The sequence below is a fragment of the Necator americanus genome, chromosome III (assembly GCF_031761385.1).
Source record: "Necator americanus strain Aroian chromosome III, whole genome shotgun sequence".
Lineage (NCBI taxonomy): Eukaryota > Metazoa > Nematoda > Chromadorea > Rhabditida > Ancylostomatidae > Necator > Necator americanus.
The window spans coordinates 14,552,322-14,579,869 of record NC_087373.1 but is presented as its reverse complement, the minus strand read 5'-3'; the positions used below and the strand labels follow the sequence as shown (position 1 = coordinate 14,579,869).

General features: G+C 38.7%; 1 protein-coding gene across 2 annotated transcripts; it reads left to right on the top strand.

The window, feature by feature from the left end:
• RB195_009599 (uncharacterized protein) lies at positions 1–27,548 on the top strand (the record flags this gene model as incomplete). Of its 2 annotated transcripts, XM_064190218.1 has the most annotated exons (52): positions 1–135; positions 382–525; positions 967–1,032; positions 1,099–1,210; positions 1,351–1,503; positions 1,577–1,728; positions 1,812–1,938; positions 2,012–2,193; positions 3,469–3,625; positions 3,734–3,855; positions 3,956–4,106; positions 4,189–4,277; positions 4,375–4,535; positions 4,883–4,997; positions 5,063–5,176; positions 5,241–5,384; positions 5,769–5,855; positions 7,248–7,359; positions 7,450–7,547; positions 7,679–7,820; positions 7,898–8,010; positions 8,072–8,188; positions 8,248–8,377; positions 8,624–8,761; positions 9,311–9,375; positions 9,957–10,086; positions 10,262–10,404; positions 10,474–10,563; positions 10,630–10,755; positions 12,868–13,020; positions 13,073–13,243; positions 13,614–13,775; positions 13,834–13,925; positions 13,982–14,102; positions 15,207–15,296; positions 15,359–15,542; positions 15,608–15,749; positions 16,083–16,166; positions 16,230–16,398; positions 16,465–16,621; positions 16,683–16,765; positions 16,861–16,943; positions 17,487–17,601; positions 17,662–17,721; positions 19,712–19,856; positions 19,912–20,003; positions 20,074–20,130; positions 20,219–20,315; positions 20,377–20,555; positions 26,219–26,268; positions 26,337–26,343; positions 27,270–27,548. In XM_064190218.1, 52 exons carry the CDS (start codon positions 1–3, stop codon positions 27,546–27,548), a joined length of 6,387 nt encoding a protein of 2,128 aa, XP_064047800.1. The 2 variants fall into 2 exon arrangements, with proteins under 2 accessions (XP_064047800.1, XP_064047801.1); XM_064190217.1 differs by lacking the exon at positions 26,337–26,343 and having other exon boundaries at positions 26,219–26,314.

The following is a 27,548-nucleotide window of genomic DNA, read 5'->3' as shown; positions in this document are numbered from 1 at the left end:
ATGGGTGTTCTGGACAAAGAGATCGATTTCCCCAGAGGTGGCGCTCCTATTGTTCCCAAATCACGTGCAGAGAAATCGGGAACTTCACAAAAATCTCATAATGAAGAAAATCAGTTATTTGGTGTGACCAAGAAGGTTTGTTCATGTGAAGATCTTTATGGTTTGTTCCGCTAAATATTTTGATATGTGGACGGAGTCTCGATTAGCTTAATGAGAATCCTTTTTCTTTTTTCAGATATTTATTTCCAGTTTTGAATGTAGTAGAAAAAAGCTGTAGTCTTGTGAAAAGTTCTTTCAAAGTCATTCTTTCCAGCAAAATAAAGTGAAGATAACGGTTTCTATTGTTTCTTATGTTTTGCTGATTCCCTGAACAAGTTTTAGCGAAAATCCAGAGGAACAGCGGGAACGTCTTCAGAGGTACCTGCTAAGAAAAGAATAATAGAGGAAAAAGCGGCAGTATGGAGCAAACCGATCTCACTGGATCTTCTCACAGAAGGAGTTATGGGTCTTGGTGTTGTCATAGAGGTTTGTGGTTTACTAGAGCAGTACCGTGTAGGTCAAGCGATTTTAGTATGCTACACATCTGATCTTTCATTTTTGAAATTTGTAGAGCACTGGTGCATAGTTATATCTCACGTTTTTTATGTGAATTCGAATTTCGCAAATTTATTACTGCCGGCGTAGATGCGATAGTCGGAGCCGGTGTTCCGACCCCCTTCACTTTTGTACGGTTGGCGAAGGGACCCCATTCACTTGAACTGCACCCCACGAGCTAGACTCCCTTCACCTGAGGAGGGTCCGTCTCCTCCTTATCACACCTATGACTGCCGGAAATGAATATACTATTGAGTTCACATTTCTGTTTTACAAGTTTGCTACCTCGAAGTGGTTTATTTTTATCGTTAACATTGTTTCAGTAAGATAAGTAAGAGTGAGTTTCGATTGTGTGTATGAAATTTATTACAGATCCATGAAGACTATGTACTAATGGAAACGGCGGATTCATGTCGTGTCAGATTACCTGCTACTCAGGTGCGGACATAGTCCTCGTTCTTGACTTCGTGTTCTTACGTAGTCCTGTATCACCGATTCTTTTAGGTGTCCAAAAAGTTCACAGATATGTTGAAACAGGAAAAGGTTTCTTTGGAATCCTCATTTATTATTGGGCAGTTGGTTCCATTCCGTGTAATACAACGGAGTTCACAAATAGGTAAGAAATCAAATTATACGTTTCATGTTAGTGTCTTTAAGAAGGAGTATTTGTTGTCCCATCTGTTCTTTTTCTCAACTAACATTTCTTACTGCAGGAAGGGAACTTTTCTGCTAAGGTGCTGTTCACTTTCTTTTCAGAAGTAAAGAAACGGAGCTTAGGTGGTAAGAAAAAGACCACTTCTCTGCCAATTGTAAGCTGTGATCCGACGAAGTTGAATGCTCATTTGTCTCCTGCAACACTCATTCGCGGGCTCGTGTTACATGCTACCGTAGAAAGTGTGGAGGAGAAAGGTAGTCTTTCGCAAGCACTAAGCGTGTTTGTTTTTGTTTTTTGTCGTGTGTTTCAATCAAAGCTGGTGTACAGGAGCATTGCTCGATATTGGACTTCAGTCCGTGCAGGCTTTTCTTCCTGGAAAAAACCAACAACGCCCTGTTGAACAAGGTCAACCTGTTCTTGTTCGTGTTGATTCCACGAAAAGCTCCAGAGTCATAGTGGTCACTTCATTTGTAGAACAGGTGCGCACTCCATCACTCTTTGTTCCCATTTTCTTATTTGTTTTCTTGAACTATTTATTTGTTGTTGTGACACTTATTTTTAGGATAACCTCAGCTTGGAAGCATGCGAAAATCTGCAGTTGAACCACCTTATGCCTGGTACGATCGTCGAATGCGAACCGGATCCAGAGCCCGCAGTTACTGCGGGGATTTACGTAACTCTAGGAAACGGTATAGCTATGAATAAGTAGTAAATTGTGTGATACTCTTAAAGCAGCTCCTCACATTATACATTTGCGTTTAGGTGTTCGAGGTTTCGTCGCTAAAAGTCATCTACCACCTCGCCTACGCAGTGATATTACTCGAGTTGGACGTGCGCTGCGGTGTGTAGTGATGTTTTGTCAGCAGAACACTCCGTTGCTAGTTTTATCTGCACATCCAGATATTGTTGCTATTAGCAAGCCTGAGAAGAGGTCTTCGTTTCTGGTCAGTTTGCCATTTACGTGCGTAATGTTCACTCGTTACAAATTTTAACTGGCCACAATTTTTAAAATGGAAGCGAGCTGATTTTCCTTTTACGGTGAAAAAGAAACATTCATCGCTGAATACTCGATTTTTTACTCGTTTGCTAATTTATCATAGGAATTTTATGGTATTGTAATAGTAGTAGATATTATTACTTTAAAAATCTACCATTCTCTCTCAGACAACTCAGTCATTTGGACACTCACAACACCAATAATTTTCCAAGGTTGATATCCATCGCAGAATTCTTGTTTCGTTGTTTGCTGCATTGTGGACCTTTGCGTGCACATGTTCTAATGTATCGTTGTTTGCGTATCCCACCCAGCTGATGAGTCATGCCGACCAGTCCAGCTGTGGAGGTGGTGGGACTACAGGAGAGACGATAATTCAAATTTTTCTCATTTTTTTAACCTTATGAAGTGTCATCCTATCTTTTGTAAGTAGTCAGCCTAAACATGCCTATTTAGTTAAACTACTAAATGACTAGCGCAGCTTCTCCTCTATTTGAGTAGAGGAGTAGTTAAAGGATTGGTAAAGTTGGACCTTTCCTCCGTGCAAAGCTAACTACATCTTATATAAAGCTGCTGTTATTTAAAAACATTCATGCCATTTCTTTTGGATAGATTTATTGTGGAGTCTAAGACTCGTCGATTGTCAGTGTGAAACAAGAGCCAAGATTTTTCAGTGTTTATTGCGGTTAGCGCTTCGGCGTCGTCGGGTTCGTCAGAGTCCCGAAACACCAAAAGAGAACGTTGTTCTTACCTAAGTAGCCGTGATGTTAGCGGACCTCGGCGTGGTGGAAACACTCCGCAAATACTGATTAGGGTGCGACCCGCCTACGACCCCTTAGATCAAATCAAAGGTCTTGAGGAGTCAGCTCGCTGTTCACGACTATGCACTCTTCCTTTCTATTCATTTTTGGACTTTTAGCCCTTTTAGAAGAGGATTTTCATGACAATGTCTGCGATGAGCTCCGAGAAAGGTTGCTACACTCGATTGTTTCATCTCATTTATATTTTCTTTAATACGAACACAAAGGGATCGCCCTGTTTCGCCGACAACACGGAAACGTTAGCCGTAATAAAGACTGTTAACAATCTTGGCTCTTGCTCTCATCGACAATCGACAAATTCAGTCATCAAGCAAAGATTCAAGGAAGATCGAACTTTCTCACTTCTGAAAGAGCATTTCTTTTTTTCTGTTTCCTTTTTCCTTTAGGATCCTCTCATTTTCCAGGGCTATAGTATTGGCGATCGTGTAAAATGCACTGTGATCGATGTCGTACCTCAAACGTTCCTGGTGTGCTTTTCGTTACCCGTTACAGATGACAGTAAAGTTCCTCTGGTGACTGCAATTGCCTACAAAAAATATCTCAATAAGCCAGAGGAAATAGGTAACGCTTCCTTCTATACTATTGTTATGTTATTGTACACTTTTGTTTTGAAGCCGATTTTATTGTGCACTTTCCCTTGAATGATATTTCACACATCTTTTCTTGAAGAGTCATTCTACTCGATCGGATCTGAGCATATGTGCCGCATAATGAATTTCCGTTATGCCGACCGATGTATGATAGTATCTACTCGAAAAGATATGCTTGCTCAGAAGGTTGTATCGTACAAGGTCAGACTAAGTTGTTTCGTGTAGGATTCTTTTCGAATAAGTGTACTATTCTCTAGTAGTAATTAACTACAAATGATCAGCTACTTCAAAATTATTTAAGGATGTTGTACCAGGTGAACTAATGGATGCTAAGGTGACTGACATTCACCCACGCGGGGTTCAAGTATCGATTTGTGAGACTGTAAAAGGCTTCATTCCCGCTGATCATGCATCCGACAAAGCGGTTGCATTGGAGAAAGCTTTCCACGTTGGTAGGTCTACTTGGATTTTACGTTCCGATTTTCCTCATTCCATGTATCTTTCTTCTATATTTCTCGCTGGTTTGACTTTTAGGGTCCACTGTCAAGTGTCGTGTATGGTTTGTAAACGAAGAGAAGAAACAAGCTTGGTTAACGGCTCGTCAGTCTCTTGTTAATTACAAGGTATTCTTCGCAATATTTGTTTCATCATTGCATTATCATTTTTTTTGTTGAAAATTCCGCGTTGAACTGCATTAATATGCAACTACTTTAATTGTAGGGGACGCTAATATCGTCCTACGATTCTAAATATGAAGGCGCCATCAGTGTCGGTATCATCGTGAAAGTCCTGCCCACAGGAGGAGCTCTTCTTCAGTTCTTTGGAACTGTTCGAGGACTTTTGGCGGCTAACGAAGCGAGAAAACTGGGAAATGAATTAAAGTAAGAGATCGGTACAAGAAATTATAGGAAAAGATACAAAGGGATCATGATAGTTGTCCTTTCTTGAATGTGCGATTGGGGAGCACATTTGCAAGTAAGAGATCGTTCACAAAATTTTAACGTGAGGGTTTGGGGGGTGGCATGGGTGGTTGACATCGAAAGAGAGAAGGGATTATGATAAGTTCGACCGAGGATGAAGGTTCCCCAATTTCCCTTGTAGTAGTAAGTAGATGTCTCTTGAACACCATTCTAAGAGTGAGGCGTCTGCATAAGCTGTTTTCATTCATGTTTTTCTTTGTTTACATTCCAATGAAAAAAATGTAAATTATGTTAGTCTATTGAAACAGAATGGGACAAGTTTTGGAAGTACGAGTCACTTCTGTGGATCCTCTGGAGAAAAAAATGGTCCTTGCTCTACTGGATGATTCGCAGGTTGCTTCAGGTCATGTTCTACATCCCAAGGTCAGCTCTTCATAATTCTTCATCATGTTGGAGATGAAGATTTTGTTTAGTGAAATGTATTGCAGGAAGTTGATTTTTGTTCGGACGGTAAGCACGTATTCACTGCGGTGATAGACGAAGTAACCGAGTCTTTGGTGGGAGGACGTAGATCCGAGAGAGCCATGATTCGTCTCGAATCTGTATGTTCGCAAAAGATCTATCTCTTAGAATTAATACGAAGTAGTGCTTAGTTCAGCATTTCAGCAACCTTCGATTAAAGGCTCTTTGGCGGCCAATCTCGTGTCTGATTCACTGGATTCGCCTGTTGAGACTATGGGCAAAGTTTTTCGGTCTGGGATGAAAGTACACCCTGTTTCACCACTTGGAAGTCTTGGTGGAATGAATCGGGTAGGCGCAACTTGGCATTAAAAGAATCCTGGGATGTTGTTACTTTCTATGGTCGTATTACTTACATTCGTTGCGGGCACTATTTTTACTCGCCATTATCAAATGGTTCATTTTCAAATGTCGTTCTGGTGTAGCACATGCTAAAGGGCCTATTAAATCCTAAATATCTCGACATGAGTTCGACAAGATAACGAAATGGTTGGACTGGTAACGTTGTATCAATTATCAGAAATCAGAGGAGGGGTTAAAACCGTGTTTATTAGCCAACATCGTCACCCGCAACCCGTTGAGAACTAAATGATTTGTTGAAATTGAGATTGATTTGAACCTTTTTTCTCATTCGTTCTCACTTTGTAATAATCTGTTAATCTGATACGTCTTTAGTTCACATCGAAGCGTCTAGTCTGCGCTTGGCTCGAAACCTTCCGAATGAACGTCCCGAAATCGTTTGATGACCTGAAGCAAGGCCAGGTTTGTATTCTGTAGTTGTGGTTTCTCGTAGTTGTTTTCGTGCTGCTTTTTGTGTACTTTTCTCCGCGTTGTGAACCATCTTATCCACTTTTTGATCATGCTTATTTGCGGAAATATTTGCAACTTTCTCTAATGTCCCTTATTAATGATTATTTTATGAGAAAAACCAGCAATAACGTGTAATTTTGCCACTGGCAGTTCCAGAAATCCACTTCCATCTTTTTCTTACAATCGAGTATTCTGATTATTCGAATATACTATGGTTTTCATGAACTTTTCGATTATACGCTAATATTTTGCCCGCCACTTTTTTTAATACCTTCATGAAATTTCTTCATTTCTCCCTCGAACCTTCTCAACAGGAACTTCGTTGGAAAAGCGATATAAGCTGTGATCTCAGATGTGATGTTACGTTACGTTTCAGTCGGAAAAAATCAAATAGTCCGCTTTTGTGGTGACCCGAGGAGGACTTGAGTATTCGACAGATTTGACATGAACAGGAACCTCTGCTAAATACGAACGTCCACAAGATTTCTTTCGAGTTCTTTCTAGAATTCTACCTTGTGTATGTCATTGTTGGTGAGAGGACTGTTAGCAATTACGTTGTGACCGTAGTGTTTTCACCGATACTTATGCTGACTACTTATTTATGCCTTCTTAATTTCACCGTAGATTTTTTTTTTTTTGCATTTGTGGAGTAATCCTATGGAAAGCAGCAACGGAGTTATACATAGATGGTTTAGAGCTATGAGATTGGTTCAATATCAGTTTCTTCCGACGTTTCTTTGGTTGGATTATTTAGAAAAGGGAAATACCTATCACTTCTGGTCCAACATCTATCTTTCTGTTTTTTTAAACTTTTCTTATTGTTCAGGACTTTCGTATTGGATAACCTCAAGATATTTTCTATTACGTATGTCGGCAATTTAATTTTTCATCTGCATTCTTCGCTAATTTGACATCGCCAGAAATTCTGAACTATAATGGTGATATTGTTTACAAACTCGTCAGCCATTAATCTCAAGCGGCTGTTTTTCATAAAGCAGCTGACGTTTTCGGTTGTGGAATTGTGTACGCTTACAAGAGAATCCCGTAATCGCCGTGACACTGTTAGAAGCACACCCGTATCCAACTACTAGCATATAATTTATCTTTTTATCTCTTATATTTATCTCTAATAAAAGTTTATCTTTTTTTAATTGAAACAACTAAAGAAAGCCCTTTCTTAGCTGTTTGGGAGCTTAACAAATTGACTCTGCAATTGGCGAGAAAGTTCTGGTTTTCCTGTATAGAAGGTTGAGGCAACTTTTCTTGATAGCAAAGTTGTGGTGTTCTTTTAAGTCGCTGCTTGCCAATCTCTTCTTTCCTTTTAGAAGCGTTTCTTCATTGCAGATCGTTTGCGGAATCATTCTACAACGTGTGGACGATAATAACTGTCTTTATGTTGAGTTAGCAGGAGGAGCTGGTTTAATTGGAAAAGTGGCCTATGTAGACGTAGATGAAGGTATGATCACGATTTCTTCGAAACAAAAAAAGTTACCGAGTTGCAACGTAAATCATTTGTATTCGAAAAGCTACTGATTCGGTCGTTCAGGATTGGAGGGAGCGTCTAGATTGCAAATAGGCCAAACTGTAGTAGGACGGATCCGTAGCATACATCACGAGAAAAAGACTTTCCGCGTTAGTCTGAAGGTATATTTTTTGAAATTTTACTTTCCGCTTTCCTTCAAAACATCTTCAAGGTTGTGCTTGTGATCATACTAATGAGCGCCTAAATTGATGAAATTGAATTGAAAAAGTAACAAATGAGACATATCTTTTAGCTAGCGGACTGTTCACCTGGTGAACATTTGCCATCGAATTCTTTCTCTCCATCCGCTTCTCTAGCTCTACACCTGCTCAGGTGCTGTGTTGAAGAAATTTGTGTGTTTGCTCAGTGGTCGACTGTGAAACTACCGGCACCAGGTATGATTGTTTTTATTTTTTGTCGCATTCTAAAGCATCGCGAACAAAATGTTTTTCAAAGTGAATCCTTATTCTAGGTTCCCATGTTGTCGCGACTATTTCTCAGATCGTTGACGAAGTTCTTTTTGTAACGTTCAACGGCAAGCAAACGGGTTTTGTTCGTAAAGGGAACCACAACGATGACGTTAAGGTAGTAAAATTTCGAAAAGTTCTGAAGTAAATCGACCACGTATATATTCTTCGTTTCCAAGGTTGGCAACAAAATCAAATGTGTTGTTATTGACTACGTGTTCCCTCGCAATGACGCAGAATTGGTCATGGTAGACTCTGCCGACGTAAAGGTATCAAAAGCAAAGAAAAAACGAGAGGTCTTGTCTTATTTATTGTGTTACATGTTTCGTTCATGTGCAGCATCAGTGTTTTGCAGGAGAGCGATTCCATGTGTCGCGTTGTGTTGGTGAAACGTGATTATATTTGTGTGCTGCCAAGTACTAAGAAGTGCCTGGTCTTTGTACCATCGAGATTCCATCCAAATCAAGTTGTTGAGGTCAAGAATGGTTAGTTCAGTTTCACTTTTCTCCCAGAGCGCTTGCGAATATTCCCGTACACAGGAAATTCTTGTAATTTAGTTTCTTGCTGTTCTAATTCCTTTAGGAAATATTGTGTTGCGTTAACAGTTAGATCTTCCTGATTTCCCAACATTGGTGCTTTCCATTTCATGTCATAGTCGCAGTATAGTCATTGTACCTTTTTTAATACCTTCAGCTTCAAATTAAAATTTAAACTTTTAAGAGCTGTTTCAGCACGTGTATCTGTCGGGGATAATGTGAAAATAAGTGATCCCATCTCACTGTCGGATAACTTGTGCATTGGTTTCCTTGATGGTGATGCGAATCTTATTTCGAAGTTATTCCCAGCACCGAAACTACAAACATTTCCAGGTGAGATAATGTCTAAAGTTCTTTGCAAACTAAATTTCTCTGCAATTGGAAACAAAGCATCATTGGGCTTCGTCCTTCCACTAGTAAGCCTAAATTTGAAAGAAGTATAGTATCCAAGTACTGAAGCTATTTAATTATTTTGGTCATTTTTGATTTTCGTGAATTGTTTCTTGAAATATTGACCTCTTGATGTTACTTCGTGTTAGAGAAACAACTTTTTTTTTTGTTCTGAAGAGAAAATTTCGAGGAAAGTTGATCTCCAAAACTGGATGGAGATTTAAAGGTGAAAGACGTAGCTTGCAACAGCATTCGTTGGCCACTAAAAACGGTATTACTCTGAAAGTAAACTGTACTTATGATCATGTACCTCGTATAACCCTCACGTGCAGAGACTAGTTTGTTATGTTTTGTTTTATGTTGTTTGTTATTACGAGTTTCATGATCAGGTTCATCAGCAACGTCGTTTACAGCACTTCAGAAGAATTCGCTTTACGAATTTGGAATCGTTATTAGTGTCAATAAAACACAATAGTATCAAAATAATTCTAGGGAAGAGGTCAGAATCCAAAGATGATCAGCACGAAGACAGTCGTAAAAAGACGAAATCTGAACTGGTTCGTTTTTCGCTTTCATTTTTAACTCATTTTTCTGCGTCGCGTAAAGCTAAGGTGTTCCTACCATCTGCTGCAAATGCAGTAATTAAGTTTTCGTCGTGGTCAAAATTTGAGCTGCTTTTATTGCTGAGGTGCGCCTGTGCGCGTGCATTTTGTTTTCTGTTCGCATGTTTTCATTCTTAGAGATGTGGTAGTGTCTGCACTGGTAGTGACTGCGCAGCAAATACTAGGGAATTCGCATGAAAATTGAAGGTGACAGTAATCTTGCAAAGAACAAGTATTAAATTTGGGACATAATGCTAGAAATGCGCACCATAGGTTGAAATACATGTGTTGCAACGAAGTTTTCTCAGTATGGAGAGATCAGCAGTATTGGAAATAAGAGACAAATTTAGAACTTCGGTGTAATTAAAGGTATAAAAAATTGTTCCACTTAGAATTATCCCCTCCTTATTCTGCTTTCCAGTGACATTGAAGCTTCTTATAAATTTAAATATGCAATGCGAATTCGTCTGGTGTTCGTATAACAAGACTTGCACTACTGTAAATGTTATTTTTGAACCCATATGCTGTGATTTTAGGGACTTCGTACTAAAAGTGTAAAGAATCTCGGAGTGTACACTGGTGTTGTAGTTGGACCATGGAATAGCGACGACCGTAACGACCACGGCAAATTGGCTGTTGAGATTGAATTACCTGGAGGCAATATCGGTAATTAATTTGTTCAAACAACGTTTTTGTATCTAACTTTGTTTCCTACCCACACCGATTGCTGTATGCATCTTTTCATGATGAAGACTGAATAGATGACTGTAAAAATATTGTGGTTCTGATGCCTACACGGTGTTAAATCTGTGAAACCTTCAACTAGAACTTGGAATTTTAGGCCGTTTGCACGCATCTGAGCTCCCTTCTCGACTCTTAATGGAACATTCATCTCCTCTCGATGAGTTTATCAGGAGAAATCTCAAGAAGAACGTTGTCGTGAAAATTATAAATTTTGTTGCGATTAAAAAAGGCGATCAAAAGGTTTGTCGCGTTAAACATACTTCTGAGATATTATCTAATCTCGTAATTTTAACTGTTTCGAAATGTCAGGTGCGTGTCGCTGAGTTGACAATGGCAGAATCAAAAATGTCGGAGTCGCGTAAGAAAGCAAGTGCAGTGGCATTCCAAACGGTTTTCAGTGTATGTGTCTAGTTGAATAAATTTGCTATGAGTTAAGAGTTTCCAAATGTTTTATTTTCTGTTCAGCAAGGAGATGTGGTCAGATGTTTTGTGTCGCCTCATCAAAATGGAAAGAATAAGAATATTCGAGTAGAGGTGAATCCGCTGTGGTCGGGTCAGATCGCTCACGAAGCAGTTAGTGATGACTTGAAGGTAATTTCTTCCTTATCTTTCTCCAGTGTTTAATGTGGAGAAGAATGTGTTTACTTAACTTGGTTAACCGGAAATATTAGTTATAAATATGAAAAGTATGAGTCCAACATTTTCAATCGGCATATTTCAATATGCGTGCGATTTGGTTTCATCCGCTTCTGCTTTCATCCGCTCTCTTGGCGCACATTCAAACCAAACATTAGTCAACTTTGCTGTCCGCTTGCAGTTTGTTTCTAAATAACACCCTGTGCCATAGCACTAACTGTCAGTCTGCAGCGTTTCCGAGAGAAGAAATTATATATTATCTGAGCGATTCTTTACTTCTTAAAAAAAGATGCACGAGCTCTTAGCAAGTATAGAACACTAATCTACCATTAAAATGGGTCAGATCCTAGGCGTAAGGTCGTGATACTTTTGACAGGTTTTTTTTTTGTTTTTGAAACGTCCAACGTTAGGGAGAATGTTGTGTGTTTCCCGTCCGTGCAGGAAATATTTAGACGGTATGAACCTTTATTTTTGCTGTACATCTTCGTTCTCCAGACGTAGGATGTGGAATGCCCTTTCTTTTGCAAGATGTCACACTTGTATATAAATGGAGTATGTTATTGAAGGTGAATATTTTTAAAATTGGTTTTTCCATGTTGCTCTCAGAGAAAAAGCTACTTCGGTCTCAGAGAAAAAATTCGGTACCTTACTGACTGAAGCGCCCAAACAGAACCTTTTTTCAGCAAGCAATCTACCAAATTTTCTTCCTCCCCACAGTGTTATTATCCATTGTAACGACTTTTATTCAGTTCACATCTGAGAAATAAGTACAATTTGTCTTTGTCATCCGGTGCTTTCATTACGCTGAGAAATGGGTTCTTTTGTGTTTCGTGTGAAGTCGTGTCGGAACATGTAATGTTGTTCAGTGGCCAATCGCTAGAGCGGTCCAACCTATGCAGGTGTTGATTGGCATTCAAATTGTCAGTCGTTTTTCTTCGTTTCGTTAGATCTCTCACTGCATCTTGCCGTTCAAAGAACAGAAACCTTTGTGTAAGCAAATTACTCGCTGCGAGCGTTGTTTTCACTCCAGTACATGTGTGTTCTTCATTGAGTATTCGTGAATACAATTTCTTTTCGTTTTGTGAGGAGTTGTTTATCTGCGAGCTGGTAGAGACATAAAGCGTTTGATTAGATTAGAACCAGCTTTCTGTCTCATCCTTCTCTTTCTTTTTTACAGATCTGTTCCCACTCGAGCCCTCTATGCCAAAATTGTTTGAAATATATGCAAACGTAACTATCAAATCTAAAAAAGTACTTCTTTTTTGCTTTTAAGGTGACATAGATTCACAGAGAGACCTATTCAACCTGTGGATTTTGTGATCCTGCCTTGGAGACACTCTTGATGAAAACGCTGTTTTTTGTTCATGTAAAAAGCCTACCCCCTACAACGCAAACTATGTTGTCATTAACAAATTTTGCTATCTTGTGACTTGGCAATCTTTTTAGTACAAATGGTTGAAAGTATTGATTACAAAAGGTTTTATTAATAATTCGTAAATAGCAACTTAAGATATCAAAATGTGCGAAGAACAGCCGTTTTTTTAATTGTCATAAGTTAAATGAATGAGTCGTCCAACTTGTGCTTTGGTGCTGTGTTAAGGTGTTTTGTAGCGTCTGCACAGTCGGTGATTTGAAGTCGTCTTTGACCAATCAGGTTCTTTATTCTTTTTGAGCACCGATAACGATACGATATTCATGCCAGATTTATGTCTATGTCTAAGGACGTTGGGGTATTGCCCACAAATAATCGTGTATGTCGCTTACTCGTTTTTAGAACTGTAATTTTGAATTGCAGTCGAACGCGTTGTGTATCCCAACACCAAGCACTGTATTCTTTATTTTTCTTGTTGCTGTGTATTTGGTGTGGTTCATTTAAATAGGTCCTGTTTTTTTTTCACCCCTCTGGTCTCCCTTCCTGCCTACTTTTGGCAGTGCCTCAATCAAGAATCGAGGGCTATCCAATACTGGTAACGGTACTAACTTCCGATTTGTGATATTTCCATTATCATTACACCTCCTGTACTGCATTGTTTTGTATTTTATAAATTAAAGCGTTTTTCGTTCTAGGTCAAAGCACCTGAACACGATGGTGAAGTGTTTGAATATCTTCCAAAGGCGGGCGAAATGCGAATGGCTAAAGTGTTAAGCGCTGTGAAGAAGCCGAAGGCTCACAGACACGGAATACTGACTTTGGCCTTTGACATGCAAGCTGATACGAAGGTTTGTAACCACCCTGTAACTGAATCATTCTCAAATAGACTAGTGTTTCTAGACATTCGAGCCTGGTCAACGACTCACAGCAAGAGTGACTCATGTGAACCACAATCCGTTGTCAGTGCAGTTCCATCTTGCTAATGGACAACAAGCTGTATTGTGTGCAACAGCCATTGCGAACAATTACGAAAAAGTTCATCTTCATATGGAGCATTTCAAGAGAGATTCTGTAAGTTGATCTAGAATCTTCCGTTTCAGAAAATGTTTGCTTTATAATAGTTCATTAAATAATCTTAATATTCATGCAGTTACAACAATGATATGTGTCCTTCTAGAGGCTGCTGATGCCAAATACCGATACTAAATTCTCCTTATCTTATTTTTAAAGTTTTATTCTTTGTTTCTTATTTTTTGGAAAAAAATACTGTTGTTACGTTTGATTTTTGCGCTGTGTTTGCCATACGTTTGATGTAAATTACACTCGGCTCGAATTTTTGAAGTACTTATTCAGAGGACTATGCTTACTTTGAACCATTTCTGAAGCAATAATAAGGTTAGAGCTTAAATGTTTTCTTTAATCCTATGAAGTCATTCTTAAGATATTCCATCTCTATGCTCTTCGAAAAGAACATAATCCAATGAGGAACTACGTCGTCGCTGAGGGCCGATATGAGTCATACTTGAAGCAAAAAGAAAACAACAATTTTTCCGAATCTCGACGTTTGATTGTCGACCGAAAAGAAGTTGTGCCCGGTCTAACGGTAATTTGACTTCTTTTCTCTGCTCGGTTTCCTGTTCTCTTCAACTTGTTCTTTGTAGTGCGACGGATTTGTAGTGAAGCATATGCCAGATGCTATCTTCGTTGAGATTGGACCTGGAATTCTCGGACGAATACGAAAGATTCATTATCCGTTAGCTTCACTTTCGTATTTTTCGGGTCTTCTTTGCTAAACGTCGCTTATTTTAGAGAAATTACGACCATCCCCCTCAATTCGATTATTACTGTGAAGGTGCGCAAGATTGACGCTCAAGGACGAATCTCTCTGGCTCTCGTAACTATTGTTGTTCAGGCAGAGACTGCTGTAAAAGTAAGGCGAAACATTCTTATTATATGTTTATTGCGCTTATCAAATATTCCAAACGAAGCTAATTATAATCCGCACAACATTATTAAAAATCGTACTAAAACGTAAGTGTTGGAGTGGGTTGTTCACCACAGTTCTTCCATTACATCACTTTCCCAGGCTGCCAGCAGAGTTTTAAGCTACAAAAGCGTTCTTGCAGCTCTGTGATTTGGTAACTGGTCACTTTTTGAGTGGCGGCCCCCGTAGTCGATAGTCAACAAATTTGCAGAACTGCAGGAACATGTCGTCGCGGCGGCATGCTCTGTCGCTAGTCTAACAACACTCGCGAAACAGCAAAGCTTTCATACGAATAATTAACAGTCTTAGTGTAAGCTAATTAAGCTGACACTTACATTTAATCAGTGACATAGCATAATATCTAAATTGTGATTTTGATGCAATTCGAGAGTCTGTCAACAGCACTTTTTAAACGACATTTTACATAGCAGCAATTCCAGATTTTCATCTTTTGTGAACATTTTCCTTATAAAAGTGTTTCTGGTCGTGTCAGAGAGATGTCAGAGACAGAAAGACTCTTCGCACTGCTTTCTGGTACTGCACCTGACTTCCGTTGTTATTTGCTGAAATTAGAACTGAAAGTGTGACTACTTTGTATGATTAATAAGGAAGCGAATTGGCTGTATGTAGTATACTGGAAGCTTTTTTCTCCCACTATTGAGTCCAAAGAAAAAGCCGCTCATCTTGTTTAGATTGCATATATTTCAAGAAGTGGATTCGGTATGCCTTCTTCATATTTGACGTGGGATAAGCTATCAATACAAAAATAGCTATTCCAATTTTGATTACAGCACAAAAAAACGATTCACTACCAAGAACTATTTTTTTCTAAAACTTTTTTTTTTCATTTTTCTAAAACTAATATTTAAGTATTAATGTTTAATAGTTCCACTAAACTTACTTATATGTACTATAATTACGTTATATATACTTACATATGCTAAGCTATATATGTATATATGTTACAAATATCTAAGTGAAGAAACGCTTACAGTCTTTAACTTCGTCCTTTTCCATTACTCAAATTATTGATTCCTGTGGGCGTTACAGGATAGGAAGCGCTTAAAGGAGGAAGATGTAGATATTATTCCGACAAAATATAAGAAACAGGATCCACTTCCAGAAGCGGAGAAAATCCCGGTATTTTTTCTTCTAGTTTAGCTTCCGGCGCCGTTATATAGCTGTTTCACTAGTCTTTTCAGCTGCCTGATCCAGGATTTGATTGGTCCAATACTGGGTTCCGTCCAGAAGATTTAGCTGCAGTAGGAAAGTTGGGCGACGACGGAGGGGCTGAGGGAATAACCACCGATAATCTGGATCATGCTGATGAGCCAAAGAAACTCACTGAAGTCAAGAAAGAACGTGTAAAAGACGTCAAGTCTATGAGTGAGTTATGTTTCAGTTTTCTGTTAGTCGTGATTTTATAGTAGTTCCAACTCTGAACGCTACAGCCAAGGAGGAACATGACATGGAAAAAGAACGACGACTGATTCACAGAGAGGTTGAACTGTCAGGTGATCTGCAACCAGAGACTCAAGAAGACTTTGCTCGTTTGTTGAGAAAGGATCCGAACTGTGCAGAGCTTTGGATAAGGTGTTTTTTTCTTGTGTTCTCGAAAGCGCTTTCAATGTCTCCGCTAAAGTTTCATTTTGAGTGCCGACATTTATTGCCATAATTCCCCTACGTCGTGCTGCATGAATGAAATTTTCGATTACGAGAACATATCATTTGTTGCTTATTTCTATTTCTATACGCCTGGTCCTTTTTGCTATTCATAATCGCCTTTTTGAGAATTTCTAGTTGATGGTTTGCAGCAGTGTAGTAGTTACAAACAAGTTCGGCTGTGTGAATAGGATGCAGATAGTACCTCAAAAGATGCATTGCCGAAGTCTCGTTTATCGAGTTACCACATTTTTCTGTTTTCAGGTACATCTCTTTCTTCCTCGAAAAAAATGATCTCACCAAAGCACGTGCTACAGCGGAACGGGCTCTTACAGTCATTAATTATAGGTTTGCCACCACCTTTTTATCGAGCTATTTGGCTATTTTCGCACCTATTTGTTGCATTTTTAGGGAAGAAGCCGAGATTTTTAATATTTGGACAGCATATTTGAATATGGAAGTGGCATATGGTGATGAAGTTACAACCAAGGAAGTATTCCAACGAGCGTGTAGCAATGCGGATTCGCTCAAAGTACACAAACAGATGGCCGCTATTTTTTCGGAAGCCGATAAAGTTGAGGTGAAATTTTTCATTTTGTTCATGTTTGTTCATTTGTTTGATTGTTAACCGCTAGCATCTCTCCAGGAAGCGGACGAAATCTACGAAACCATGGTGAAAAAATTCCGTGCGAATTCAGACGACGTGTGGACGCTGTTTGGTGAACATTTGATGTCAACAGATAGGGCTGAGAAAGCGCGTGATTTAATGAAGAGAGCGCTCACTAGCGTACCCAAGCAACGGCGTCAGTTTTTGCTTTTCGTTCGATACTATAACATAAATAGATACTCGATTTTTCTTTATAGATGTTCCTCTTATCAGTCGATTCGCACAAATGGAATTTCGCAAAGGGGACCTTGAGCGAGGTTGTACTCTGTTCGAGAGCTTGGTACGGCTTGTTTACTCGCTAGATATGGCTGCAAACATCTCATTGTTTTGACTCTTCTATGTGGATATTCGGTTACACATACAGCTTCTGTTCAGGTAACAGCATATCCAAAAAAGACCGACGTCTGGATAGTTTATGCAGATCTGTGCCTGAAGCATTCGGGAATTGAAGCTGCCAGGTAGATTGTTATTCGCGTTCTGTCCTAGTTTATGCGCGCAGTAAAATGGTGCACAACAATTCTATCGACCCATGTCTGTTTTTTTGAAACGTTAGACTAGAACCAACCATGGTTTGAGCTCTGTTCTAGGTGCTATGCACCACTATGTGAATAATCATTACATTGATTGAGTTGTCTTTTCTTGTCAGGAACATTATTGCTTTTCACATCCTTTTTTATTTTGTTGTTAGTTCATGTTGTTAAATTCACCATTTGTTGGCCATGCTTTAGGACAGGAAAATTCCTTCATTCTGATGGAAGTTCTCCCATCATTTCATCGAAGTTCTCCCATCATCCTACTGGAATAATACATAGTATTCTGCGATTTCTTCATTGTTCAGTACCTATATATAGTGCTCTTTTTTCCTTTATTTTGATGTCATCTATATTTATTGAATTTCTTTTCATCTACCGAAGCTCCAGAAGTGGTAGTTTTCCCCATAAAATTTGTCATGATACTACTTAGGAAATCTATTTATTAGCGCCTTAGAGTATACCTTCCAGGCAAGTTTTGGAAAGGGCCTGTGCTCTGCCGCTAAGCATTCACAAACTTCGCCCACTTTTCCGAAGATGGATGGAAGCTGAACAACGCCACGGCGATGAGAAATCGCGACAACTTGTATGTTCCTCGTACTGTCTTCGCTCTTCCTAATAAAATTCAAGGAACTTGAATTTTCAGATTCGAGAGAAGGCTGAGAAATTTCTGGAGTCTAGTCTTGATGACATGGGAAACATTGAAGTGGGTTAGTGCCAACTCGCTATACTAATATGGCTTGACGTTTATACCTCACCTACATCGCTTTTTTTTAACCTTTTTATGTTAGAGTTTGTAGAACCTTTGTGAACATTGTTATTATTGTTTTTGTTCTTGTTGTTGTTTCATTATTATTTGTTTGATTTGTTGAAATGTTGTGTTTTTGTTCATTTTGTCCATGAATACAGATTTATATCCGTACTGTTCATTGCTGGATGTTAAAGATTGTTGTCTTTATTAATATCTTCAAGTTATCCCTTATTTTAATTTTTTTTAAACGTTTGCTAGAGTCTTTTTTCATGTCTATGTTGCAGCGTCCATTTCACTTCCTATTCTTCCTTTTCATTTCTTTGCAATACCGTAATCAAGAAAATATCGAAAATGGGTTATTGTGTGTGTCCTTTTAAGGAGTGGGGAAATGTAGCTATGTGATGTAATCATCATCGTGGTTTGCAGGATCTCAATGTATGCAACTAGTATGGGAAGAAACAGCTGCACACTTTACGCGTGTCAATTTTTATTTATTACTCTTATCTCGAACTGCTGAAAAAAAAAATAATTTTCTTATCCTCATTGAATGGTTTTTTTAGTAGTGTGAGGTAGTAATAGAGTTGTGAGATGGTAGCACTGCGATGCTTGGTGCTAGGTGCTTTTTTTGTTACTCTACTCTCAAGTCGATCAGCACAATCTGCTCCAGAGAATAGAATCCTTGCGTAGCGTTATAAAATTTCTTCAGGAGCGATTAATTTTGTGTTTACGTTCAAGAACTTTATTAATATATAGCTTGTTTATCGTCGTACCTTTCCAGAAAAAAAAAACAGGCTTTTTTCCTCCTTAAAAAAAGATGGATGTAGCTTCCCCCAAAACGTAATAATTGTGATACATGATAGGAATTTTATTCATAAATTCCAAAAATGACAACATACAAACGACGACCTAATTGTAGCGGTACTTCAAAGCGATATTTCTGTGTTTATTTGGTCCACCCCGTGGTGCACGTGTTGCTTAGTGGGTCTGGTCAGGCACAAGATCCCTCTATATGCTTTGACGTTTTTTTGAGCTGAAGAAGAGATGCCTGTGTGGTCCATGGCATCTCTTTTCTTTTTATGTTCAAACGTTGCTATGCAATGTTATGTATATTTTTGGATTTCTTTATAAAATGGATACTGAATTGAGCAGTACATGCGGTCATATTTATTGTTCCGTGAATCCCCATATCAACACGTCTGCGAGGCGACCGGTTACGGTAGAACTTCCATTTGCAGAGCAGATTCCCATTAGTTCGTAAGCACATCCGAGTCGCGATGGCTTAGCTCCGCTCTCGTACGCGAGAACAAAATTTGGTTGATACAGTCCCCACGTTTTACGAAAGTCTTTTCGCTGTACTGAGAATCTTTGCGCATCTTGCTCTTCATTCGCGTTCACCTGTTAATTCAGTATCGTGGTACTACGTTACCATCACTTTTGTTGCTTCTGTTTTCGATCTGCCAAGGGCTATCCAGTTTTCTTCTTGTAACAACTTCATATTTGCCTAGAAGATCGTCGCAAAAAAGTTTTATTGGTAAAAACTAACAACTAACATAACTAATACTTCGTTTGCGTTCAAAAACCACTAAAAAAAACTCCATATGGCCTATCGTCATAATTTTTTCAGGAACAATAATTAAATTTTCTCCTTCTAAAAGCTTTTTGCTTCATATTAGTTGGTCAATTTCGCACTTTTCTTGAAATTAAGGGTTTTTTCTCTATATTCTCTCTAGTTTTTACCTGTTACCTATACCAACTTCAAAGTTTCCTTCTTTTTCTGAACAATTCTGTTGTAATTTCTGGAATGATTTTTCGCTTCGGTCGTTAGATATGTATCAGTTTCTGTCAGCAACTGCGCTCACTTTTGTCTTGTTTCCGAATTCCTGTCATTTTGGTTGATTTTTATCATCTAATCTTTTGCCTTTAAGAGAAAAACATTATATTATAGAATCTCAACAAAAAAATGGTCACTAGCGACTCATCGCTAGTGATCGACTCATCGTCACCCTATGGACGGATTGGTCCAGCTCCTCCCACACCATCATCACGCACACATGCACTATTTTCTTTGTCGCGGTTCAGGAGCAGGCTTGGTGAGAAACTTTCCTGCTTGTTAAAATGCACATGATCTGTTTATGCATTTCTAAGGCACGGAAATGAATGAGATTATTCCAAATCTATATTTGGGTAGCCTTCGAGATGCGACTGATGTCGACCAATTGAAAAAGCACAGAATTCAGGTGAATCACTTTTTCCTAAAAAGAAATTGAAGCCTGGAAGGAGAACTATTTTGTTAAATTATTCTTTTAGTACATTGTATCCGTGCACGATTTGACAGCGCATCATCCCGCTCATGAAAACCTCAAGGTTTAGGTTTTCGTATCTTTTGCGATCTATTCATGTGTTGTCTGTCGCCTTATGGTTGTCGGTGATCTACTCCAAAGTTTGTTTCTAGGTCCTTAAAATTCAACTCTCCGATTGCTCCTCCGCTGACATTTCATCACATTTCGCCACAACCAATCAATTCATCCATAACGCTCGTCTGAAGCAGGGTCTGTAGGCTACAAAGAACTTGTTGGAAATCGTTCATCTTTTAGCATCGTTCTGTTCCAGCGGCCGTGCTTGTACATTGTCTGGCTGGTGTTTCGCGCAGCGCCACGGTGGTTGTTGCATACTTGATGACACTGTGTGATATGTCATTTTTTAACGCGCTCACGTTCTTGTCAAAAAAGAGGCCTGTGATCAATCCAAATTTTGGGTTTCGGATGCAGTTGTGTACTTTTGCTGATCGAGTAAGTCGACGCGTTACTGATTTCCGTAGATACTTTTTGGAGACAGTTTGTAAACGAATTCTTCCCTTGCTCTGGATCTCTATTGTTTGTCCTCATCGCCGTTGAACACTTTCAGCTCGAAAAACCTCAAGACTCAAGAGTTGCCGATAGATTTTTTATTGATTTGCTTCTTTCCTTATTTGTTTGTGAGTTTCTAGTGCTCCCCTTTTTCAAGTACTAGTTGCGCATATTACCAACCGGCGTTTTCCTTCGATGGAGTTCTTGCTGGCATTGTGCGCCACCTATGTCATATTTCATTTGTTAATATTACATTCACTCTTTTTTTTTTATTGGTTTATATGTAATTTCACTTTTTTTATACCAAATTCAAACTTTATTGACATTTTGTTCAGTAACTATTACTAAGTACACAGCAAATTCTGGTATCGAACAAGAAAGTGTTCCATCCTCTTTCTCACAAAACGTTTTGCAAAACGAAATATAATCTGCATATCAAGTAGAAATAAAATGTTGTGACTTAACGAGACAAAAAGACTTATCTTATTCGCCTAGTTGGGATGTTAGCTAGACAGCTTTCCATCTTCCTGAAATGAAGTTCGTGTTTCCATAACTAGTGCTTTGGTAATATATTAAAGTTGCGAATCTTTCACGCGGTCCTTGAAGCTTTTGTCCAATTACATTCGTTCTTAATTCTTATTTCGTACTCAGGACTGGATTTTCCACCATTCTCGTATTTCTTACTTGAAAATATGTTTTAAATTTTAATTAATACTGTTTAAATTTGAAATTTTTAAAATGGAATTTAAAATTTTGCAAAATGTTTCCGTTCGAAGGGATGAAATTTCTGCTCTTGGAGAAATTGCCAAAAACTACAAACTATGTGTTTAGGGTTTAGGAATTTCCATTCCAAAATAAAATAACGTCTACAGTTGAGAAGTCAGTAATATTGATTTCAACGACGAAAAGCTTGGAAGTTTCCACTTATCTAAGTTCCTGCTTATTTTGAAATTTTGTTCAATCCCCTACGACATATCGACAGTCTGCTTAATGTCTGGTTTTGTTTTCTGAGTGGTATTTGGAGAGGTTGCATGTTGTAACAACGTTTTTGGCACAACTCTCTTAGCTCTGTAGTGTTCAACTTCGTTTGCGGGTTATTCGTCATTTTCATAAGCTTTGGTTTCAAGAAAGGTTATAATACAACGATTAAATGAGATCAAAAGTCGTCCATTCGGGAGTGTGTGAGAGCCGTACCTATCTCCAATTGGGATAAATATAAAGTTTTGCGTTTTTATTGCACCACCTGCAAAAGTGCAATTAGCAAAGTTGATTGCAACAAATACTTGACTCTTTTTTCTGATTGGAAGCGGATTTATTTATGCTAAACGTGATGTGCTTTTGATAAAATTACTCGTGCAGCTTCTGCTCAGTGTTCATCTGAGTAACTTGTTGTGGAATGTAGAGGAAGAAGTTATATCAGATATTCCGGGGTAGGACTGAGTGGAGACGCGTAGAATCACTAATAACGACAGTCAAAATACAATAAGTGTTTCTTTAGATGTGAAACCGGGTGTCTGTGTCGGTCGAGGAGAGAACAAGTTTTTATAACCCTGGGGCTCTGCTTCATGTTTGTAATGATGGTCACCACCTAACTAACAAAAACGTAAAACTAACATTTCTGCCCGTGTTCCCATCATTTTTTTTTTGTTTTTAATTACATCCTACGAAGACTGTTGTCTCTTTGATGGCTATTCGATTTCTTATAGTCGGCTCAAAACGAAATAAAGCTCGGTGTAGTTGCATAAGCGGCCGCGCTTGTAACTAGCGGTTGGGATCGAGGTGGGGCCATCGCGAACTGGAACGATGAGTGGTGCTAGCAAAGGTCCTCTTCGATCCTAACAGCTACGCTCCACCGCACCGTTTCAAGTGCAGTCGCTTACGTAATTGCACCGAATTCATATCATTTTGACCCGACTGTACAAGCTGACCGAGCAGTCATGCGTGTAACGCTATCCCAAACTTGGTTTCGACAGCACAATAGATAATGGCATCGAGAAACGAAAAAAAGTCAGCAGTAATGCAAAATGCGTAAAAACAAAGTGTTGCAGGACCTGCTAGATCAAAAGAAAAGTATTGCTGCATATTTCCAAGTTATGAATGATTTCATCGCAGTCTAGTTTTTTTCAGCGTATGAGTAAGCGACAATGTTTTTTGAGACGTTCTAGATTGCAAGTTTACATTTCAGAAGATTATTGAATTGTCGTGTTTTTTCGCTGAAACTTGAGACTTTTTTATATTCTACTGCAGCTCTACTTTATTTATGATGTTTTCTATTTATTGGGGCGGGTGTAGTGTAGCGGCTAGAAGTTCCGCTTCCTGCACGATCGATCGGAGGTTCGAATCCGCCCTAATGTTCACCAAGCCTTTCATCCCTCCGGGGTCGATGAATTGGTAGCAAACTTGTCTGGGAGGATAGAATCACTGACATGACACATCGGCCACCGCAAGCCATTGTATATAGGCCAGTTACACGTTCGCGAACCTCAAATGATTCTGAATTGAAGTGAACATGGGGGCGCATCCCAAGCGGATTGATTAACGCCAGAAACTTTATCCTTAACTTTTCCTATTTATTCGCTTTAATTTTCTATTTATTTTTCTCATTTTTCTTTGATTTTTTTAGTGTTTTTCATGAGTGTCGGATGGATTGCGAGCAGCAATTTTAGGTCCTTTTTACTGCCACATTCCTTTGGATCCTTTCATCGGATAATTACTGTCTCTCTAGATTAATGCATGCGCAATGCGTTATGGTTTGATTTTGGATGAAATACCTCGTTAGTTCGTACAAAACATCCTTAGTTTGAGTAGTTTACCTTTACTGATGACCGTTGCATTATTAAAAAAAAAAAACTTTTTACATTGTGCTATGAACGCTACTAACCTACTTTGTCTTATATTTCATGCTGCGGGTTCCAAAGTTCATATGCTTAACCATTTATATCCTTGCGCACAGTGACACGAGGGCCGTTCTGTGCTTTCTGTTTTTTCTTCTTCGTTACTCAAAAGCGAAAAATATCATAGATTGCTCGTAATTTTTTGTAAAAATGGGAGATTTTTGGTGCTGGAAACAGTCCTTTTTGAACAATTTAACTTACGAAAACTGTTCTCTGTTATTTGGGTGAAGTAGAGTCTTATTTGAGGTTTAACGTTGACCTTGCTCTAACATTTATGAAACTGCATGTTAAAATGGGTAGTTGGGTTTTAAGATTTTGAACCTACAAGTTAAACGTCCCCTGGAACTAGCCAGCAAGGATATTCCTTATAGGAGTTACTTAACGATGTTATCCATAGAGAAAATCCAAGAAGTAAGAACACCTAACCTCTTGGCAAATCAGGGTCAAGCGTATGATGGGATTTTCCAATCGAGGGTCGTGAAAGGAAGGGGTTGCAAGGGAAGGGGGTCGTAAGGGAATGTGCGGTGAGCAGTAGGTATGGAGGATAGCATGACAGCCAAGACAAAATACTGTATACTATTAAGTTATTGCATTAAATAATATCAAATAATTACGTGCATTGCAAAATATTATATTAAGTTACGGGTGTAGAACAGTAACAAAGTTCATCAACATTTCGTTATGACAATGCATCATGAGAATATGGCAATGGGACAACGCAGGTTCGACACCTCGCTGAGTCAAGTTTTTGCACGAGACTTAGAAATTTGAAACTACTTCTAAAAGTTGAAGAGTTTAATTGTACATAGTTTCAGCAGTTTGAAGAGGATTAAACTGAATCTAATAGCCAAAAAAGCTCAAATCGTTGGGTCTGGGAGATCGCGAATAACATCGCGATAAGAGGGCCAACGGGTACTAAATACTAGAAGAATTAAAATTGAAATTGGGAAACATTTGGAATTTTTCGATTTTTTTCGATCTAAAGTTTGAGAGAACTAGATCATCTGGAAAGGAGAAATTCTGCACATAGAGATTTCCTGATATCCTCTATCCGAACAAGTGGGTTGTATTTTTAAACGCCGTCTCATTTTTTTTGGAATTGAAAACTTGCCAAAATCTCAATTTTTTCTCACGCGCCGAAAAGTGTGTGATACTGAATAAAATGCAATAACTCAGAGTAACTTAGTGCGAAGCAAATCATCTTTCAGTATGTTGTAGCCGAGGATTTTTTCTATCAGGTGCTATATCACGCTAGTTGCAGGTCTTTGCCTTTTTTTCCAAATTTATTTGTGTGAAAAAAATGAGAGAAATGCCATTTTTCCATCTTTTTCCCTTCTAAATTCATAAAAAAAAAGTTAGAAGGTTGCAGAAACAGTGGTGTGACTATTTTGCATAGCAAACTTTTTTTCTCTGAAGATCTACCTAAAATATTTCTTTTGGTCCCCTTATTACGAAGTTAAGTGCGATCTTCCAAACTCGACAATGTTTAATGAATCTGATATCTTTTTTTTGGTAATCAAATTCCATTAAATCCACTTTTAAACTGCTGAACACTACGTACTATTAAATTCTTCATCTTTTATAAATGGTTTCCAGTTTCTAAGTCCTTCGCAACAATTCGACTTAGCGGGGTGTCAAACCTTCGTCGTTCCATTGTCGTACTGTAGAAACAAAATTTTGAGTTTTTTCAGTTTTTTTAAACCTTTCTTCTCTTATTCGAGCTGTGCACTTGACTCTTCTCTAGTTTGTTAGATAAAGTGCTTTAATTGGTATTTAAGAGTATTTCATAGATTTTATAATAAAAATAGAATAGAGTAAAAATGGAAATATTTCAATACCAATATTTCAGCGAATTTGCTTCTTCCACTACTTGGTGTTTCTTCGTTTCTCTTAGCTACCGAATTACACATTTCGCATTAGTTCCCCGGACAACTTTCAATTTTTCTTTATCGATATGCACGAAAAGGAGCACTGTTGTAGCAATTTTGAAGAGGCAGGGGGTCGTATAATATGAGAGGGTTATGTCCCATCACCACGTTTGTCTTCGAAACAAAGTTAAAGTAATATTGTACGGAAAAATAACTATAAAGCTTAAAGGCCTCACTCCACGAATCTGGGGTGCTGCGGGTTTCAGGCGGGTTATGCCTATACGGGATCGTAGATTGAATTGATTAAAGAGAGTGATTCCGTTCATCTCTTCCGGATTCCCGTAAAAAAGCGGTCCGGAAGATGCTGCTTCGAGCGTTCCGGGGCGCTACTTTCTACGATGAGTCGGATTGGAGCGCGCCGGCCTTGTGCACGCGGCGCATCTTCCGGGCCGTTTTTTACGGCAATTAGGAAGAAGTGGACGGAACCACCTCCTTACCTATAATGGAATAGCCTTTAAGCGCGTGGAGAGAAACAAGAGCAGATTATCTAAGAAAGTTGTAAAACAATAAAGAATCTACGAAACGTCAGCAATGTTCTAAACATTTTTTTCATTTTAAACATTCTAATCGAAAAAGCAGAAAAAGAACACGTTAATACCAATTACTTGCTGTTTCTAAAAAAAATTCTAAAAAAATCCAAATGTATCGATCTACTTTTTTTAGTTCAAATGTCTGAATTTAAAGGGCGAGGGAAGTTGACAAATGAATATGGGATCCAGGCAAGGAAAGAACTTTCTGATAAGAAGCATCAATCTTTTGATATTTTCTGAACGGTTTCCTTCAGAATATGTTGGCTGAGCGACAACGACTTCGGGAACATTTCGGAGCGCTTGCGTTTGACGCACAATGGGCGGTGGATAGGGCGGTCACTCGCTCCAAGGTTGGTCGTTCGAGCTGTGCAGTTGTTTGGTAAGTGTGCGAGTGTATTAGTGCTTGGTTTTCTTTTTTGGCTTAAACGCTTGCTTATAACTCACGGGGCGAAATCCCAGGTTTTGATCGGCCCGAGAAAAGTGTAAATGGATTTCTAATCATGGGATATAATACCTCAAGCATACTGCTATATGTGAGTTTTGTGGTTTTCGGGAAAATACATTCGCTACCGAAAACCCTCAGCTAGACTGACAGCGCCGCTACCATGTCTTTCTTTGGAAAACCGTTCATCTTTAACTTGCCTAATCGAAGGCGCTTCACGCCGATCCTTTTAAGCGCAATCGGCACCTACTAGTATAACATACTGCTCTCAAAAGCTTAAAACCTCAATGATCTTAGAAGGATTCGGGCTTTTTCCGGATTTAACAATTCGGGCTCATTTCCTCTAACTAAAGTCTTTTTTCTCGAAGTTTTTAAAAAATGTGAATACAAAAAAAGTTATTTTAATTCATTTTTAAGTGCTGATGAAATATGTGAGATTTCTCTATTCGTATATTTTGTAGATGTTTTTTATCTACAAAATATACTTGCTTTTTTTGCCTCTTAACAAGACTTTTTTTCAATCGCTTTGACATTAAGCAACTAATAGTTCAATATTGTAGGGGACCTTTAGGTGTTTTTCCTTTCCTTTCCCTTTTTTCAAGGTATTAACTTAATTCTGAACTCCTTAAATTACTCTCTTCTTTGTCGGATCTGGAACTTCGCCCTGGCATTTTGTCGTAGCTTGCTTTTACGAAGAACAAGTGCATAGGTTTACTAACACACGTTGCTGTGTTGCTAAGCATGAAAAAGCAGCTTTGTGTAAAACGCAAAAACACGTTCAAAGTAGATTTATCAAGCAGCACGTGCTTAATTGAAATAATCTTTTTTTGCTGTTTACTCTTATGTTGTTAAACCTACTTCAGAGTGATTTGCTACATGATGAAACCCGTCTAATGCAAGCATCTGTTCCACTTTCATTGCCTGCGGCGGTTCCTGTAGCTCTACAAAAATCTTCTGAAGGTGATTTCCCACCAAAATCTGAGTCAGTTCGTGCAGAGAATGGAGATAGTCTGAAAACACACCTACTACCTATTCGAAAAGTGATCGCACGTGCTCTGCCACTTCCACAGTCTATGCGAGTTCAGTTGTCCTCTCTTGTACATAATCCTTCTGTTCCGGAATTGGGTTTCATAGATGAGTAA